General features: G+C 45.5%; 1 gene segment (V, D, J or C); it reads left to right on the forward strand.

The window, feature by feature from the left end:
- Positions 1-939: 939 nt before the first annotated feature.
- Positions 940-1,528, forward strand: LOC123966581 (the record flags this gene model as incomplete). The annotated part of the segment is given in 2 exon segments: positions 940-1,097; positions 1,186-1,528. Coding segments are annotated over 2 exon segments (389 nt in total), but the record flags the coding sequence as incomplete, so codon positions are not given.
- Between the last annotated feature and the right edge of the window lie 2,993 nt (positions 1,529-4,521).

Below are 4,521 nucleotides of genomic sequence, written 5' to 3' on the forward strand. Positions count from 1 at the left end.
CTGCATGTGCTATACAAATAAACTTGCTTTGCCTTGCCTTACATTTGAGGAACAACATACAAGCATCAACAAAGCATCAAATACATCACGAGAACTACAACTCACAATACATACTTGTAAGAGCAGCAATAAATACTAGTAAGAGCTAATAGCACATATCGCATCGATGGGGTAAATACCGAGGGAAAGAAGAGTTAACACAAAGTGCAATCAGTAAGATAATTGTAAGGGGAGAGAAGAAGACGAGCACAGGAAGTGCATGTTAGAGGTTAGGAGTTAGAGATGTTAAGAGAAAGTGTTCACACAAGACTTGAGTTTTTAAGTTCTTCTTGAAGTCAGAGAGGGACGCCCCTGCTCTGACGGCATGTGGTAGCTCGTTGCACCATCATGGTGTCACAGATGTGTTTAGGGATGGCAAAGCCAGGTGGCGGTGGTTGGAGGAACGCAGCGGTCCGAGGAGGAACATAACTTGTATTATGGAGTTTAGGTAGATGGTGCAGACCCAGTAGTCACTCTGTATGCAGCATTACTAACTTGAATCTGATTCTGGAGGCAACGGGGAGCCAGTGGAGGTCACTGAGTAACGGAGTGACATGAGTCCTTTTGGGCTGATCAAAAACCAGACGCACTGCTGCGTTCTGAACCATTTATGATGGTTCAGAACGCACAAGCCGGAAGACCTGCTAGGAGGGCATTGCAATAGTCGAGGCGGGTGAGATGGCCTGTACCAGAAGCTGGGTGGCGTACTGAGTGAGGTAGAGCCTGATTTTCCTTATGTTGTATAGAGCAAAGCGGCACGACCGAGAGACAGTAGCAACATGGTCTGAAAAGGACAGCTGGTCATCAATCATGACACCAAGTTTCTCACCACCCGGGTTGGAGTGATGGTTGAGGAGTTCATTTGTAGTTTGATGGTATGGTGGATATGGCTGAGATGTAAATGTTGAGAGTTCCTCAACAGATGATGAAGAGGAAGGGCCAATGATGTGAAGGCCCAGATCCATCAGAGTATCAATGTTCTTCCTCTCTCTCCTCCCCTCTCACTGCAGACATGAACCACTGGCTGAGAAACATCCTGATTCTGACTCTCTGGCTAGGTAACTCTTTAAACCTACTGATTGTTCTCCTTTAATCAGTCATCTTTATTGATCCATCTCTTCCTCTGCATGTTCTCTTTTTCCCCAGAGTGTAAAGGAGAAGACAGAGTGACCCAGCCAGCAGGAGATGTCATTGCTGCTGAAAGAGACACAGTTACACTTGGCTGTACTTTTGAGACGAGTTACACAAGTCCAGCTTTGTTCTGGTACAAACAGGATGGAAACAACAGCCCCAGATTCATGTTGAGCCGCATGCAAGGGGTCGAAGTAAAAACAGAGGCCGAGTTTAAGGAGAGATTTTCATCCACACTGGATTCCACCTCAAGATCAGTTCCTCTGAAGATCCAGAAGCTTCAGCTGTCTGACTCTGCTGTGTACTACTGTGCTCTGCGGCCCACAGTGACAGGAAACACCAAAACTCTGTACAAAAACCTTTGGAGCAAAGACAACAGAATACTCCACAACGTCCACTAGAGGGAGTCACACACTGTTAAACTTCAGTGTGATGATGAAGTCTGGATTTGTTGTACTGGTGATTAAACAAAACAAAACAATGCAGCAGCTTGTGGAAGATATTACAAGTTCTAAAATGTTATTTTAACTCAATTCAGACATAGGATGATAATTAAATATTGTGTGATGGTAGCTGGATAAAATTAGGTGTTTATATAAAGAGAGACTATCAGCAGTCTACCAGCTATCTCTTCACTGCTGTTTGATCCTTCCGGAGTAAATGATTCAAATATCCATTCTGTAAAAACACATGATGTCAAGTTTCTGACTCAGCATTGTCAGATAAACACGGGTGTTGCACAAAATTCTGTACCCTGTACATAAGCAGTCTCTGTGGGCCCCCTTCCTTTCTTGGTCCCTGTCTCTCTCTAGCTTTTGAAAATGTTTTCAATAATTGAGCTAACAACTGTCCACATTAAACTGTAGTTGTGATTATGGTAGTCACTAATTAACTGTTCATGTCACATTTAAACATGTAATAATAATCTGTGATTTGTGCTGAAATCTGCACAGTTTGAAATCTCACCACATTTTAACCCTTTTTTACTTCTCTGAAATTACTTTACTATTATTAAATGCTAGGAGTATCATGCTTAAGAGAACATTTATCATTCCCAAGGTATAAGAGAAAGCTAAAAAATACCATCTTAGTTGTCTAACCCCTACATTGAGAAAATACTATACTGCATAATAAAAGACAACTGAAGAAGAAGAGTCGTGTTTCAGAAACAAGAAGAGAAAAAGAATCAGCTTTCAATCAAATGCTATCCTTTACATATACTCACCGGCCACTTTATTAGGTACACCTGTTCAATTGCTTGTTAACACAAATGGCTAATCAGCTAATCACATGGCAGCAACTTTAATGCATTTAGGCATGTAGACGTGGTCAAGACAACCTGCTGATGTTCAAACCAAGAGAGAAAATATCAAGTGAGCGGCACTTGTGTGGACCAAAATGCCTTGTCGATGTCAGAGGTCAGAGGAGAATGGGCAGACTGGTTCCAGATGACAGAAAGGCAACAGTAACTCAAATAATACAGAATACCATCTCTGAACGCACAACACGTCCAACCTTGAAGCAGAAGACCACACCGGGTGCCTCTTCTGTCAGCTAAGAACAGGAAGCTGAGGCTACAATTTGCACAGGCTCACAAAAATTAGAATAATGATGATTGGAAAAACGTTCCCCGGCCGAAGGAGTCATGACTTCAGCTGCGACTTTCAGATAGAAGGGTCAGAATTTGTTGTAAACAAAATCAAAGCATGGATCCATCCTGCCTTGTATCAACGGTTCAGGCTGCTGCTGGTGGTGTAATGGCGTGGGGGATATTTTCTTGGCACACTTTGGGGTCCGTAGTTTCAACTGAGCATCGTTTGAACACGACAGCCTCCCTGAGTATTGTTGCTGACCATGTCCATCCTTTTATGGAGAGGGGGTTGTAGTCAATTCTGTGGTCTGGTCGCTGCCTCACAGACCACTGGTTGCTACCACTAGGGGCGCTGAAGATACTGGTCGCTGCAACACGACCCACTGGTCGCTACCACTAGGGGCGCTAAAGATACTGGTCACTGCCACATGACCCACTGGTTGCTGCCTTGCTGCCAGGGTGCCACACGACCCACTGGTTGCTGCCACTAGGGGCGCTAAAGATACTGCTCGCTGCCACATGACCCACTGGTTGCTGCCTTGCTGCCAGGGTGCCACACGACCCACTGGTCGCTACCACTAGGGGCGCTAAAGATACTGCTCGCTGCCACATGACCCACTGGTTGCTGCCTTGCTGCCAGGCTGCCACACCGACCACTGGTCGCTACCACTAGGGGCGCTAAAGATACTGCTCGCTACCACTAGGGGCGCTAAAGATACTGCTCGCCAACCACTGGTTGCTTCCTTGCTGCCAGGCTGCCTCACAGACCACTGGTCGCTACTACTAGGGGCGCTAAAGATACTGGTCGCTGCCACACGACCCACTGGTTTCTGCCTTGCTGCCAGGCTGCCACACGACCCACTGGTTGCTACCACTAGGGGCGCTAAAGATACTGGTCGCTGCCACACGACCCACTGGTTGCTACCACTAGGGGCGCTAAAGATACTGGTCGCTGCCACACGACCCACTGGTTGCTACCACTAGGGGCGCTAAAGGTACTGGTCGCTGCCACACGACCCACTGGTTGCTACCACTAGGGGCGCTAAAGATACAGGTCGCTGCCACACGACCCACTGGTTGCTGCCTTGCTGCCAGGCTGCCACACAGACCACTGGTTGCTGCCTTGCTGCCAGGCTGCCTCACAGACCACTGGTTGCTGCCACAGTCTCTAAGGGAACGCTCCTTTCCGTTCCTTGTCACACAAACTGTGGCTGTATTAAAAAAGGTCAGTTTCAAGTTTTTATACAGGCTATGGTTCCAAAGTAGACCTAAAGTGACCTTAGATCATTTAAATAATCTCAACTGGCAGATGATACAAAAAATTTTTTTGTCTACTAGAGAGGAATGGATCAAAGCAATTTTCTACTGTCTCAGGCTTAAGAATGAACTTGAACAAATCTGTTTGTTATTTACATTAAAAAGATAAACAGACTTAAATGAGCATACTTTCCTAATAAACTACCTTACCCTGTGCACCGCGTGACTGACAGGATGGCTGCACTTCTCCACCATCAGCCACTATCGTGCTCACAGTTTCTAACAAACAGGTTAAGGCTGAGACCAGTGAACATGAAACTAGAATCAGACTCTGTATTGACTGCTGCTTATTTGTTTAGCATTATTGGCTTTTTGATGATCCAATTAGTACAGCGCAACATATGATAATATGCTTGCTACTGTGTGCCGGCGGCCATCAGTGCGTAAAATAATAACACTTAAATATAATATACCTATCATAAAGGGCGAAATTGAGCATTAGT

Source organism: Micropterus dolomieu, unplaced genomic scaffold (genome assembly GCF_021292245.1).
Source record: "Micropterus dolomieu isolate WLL.071019.BEF.003 ecotype Adirondacks unplaced genomic scaffold, ASM2129224v1 contig_13756, whole genome shotgun sequence".
In the NCBI taxonomy this organism is placed as follows: Eukaryota; Metazoa; Chordata; class Actinopteri; order Centrarchiformes; family Centrarchidae; genus Micropterus; species Micropterus dolomieu.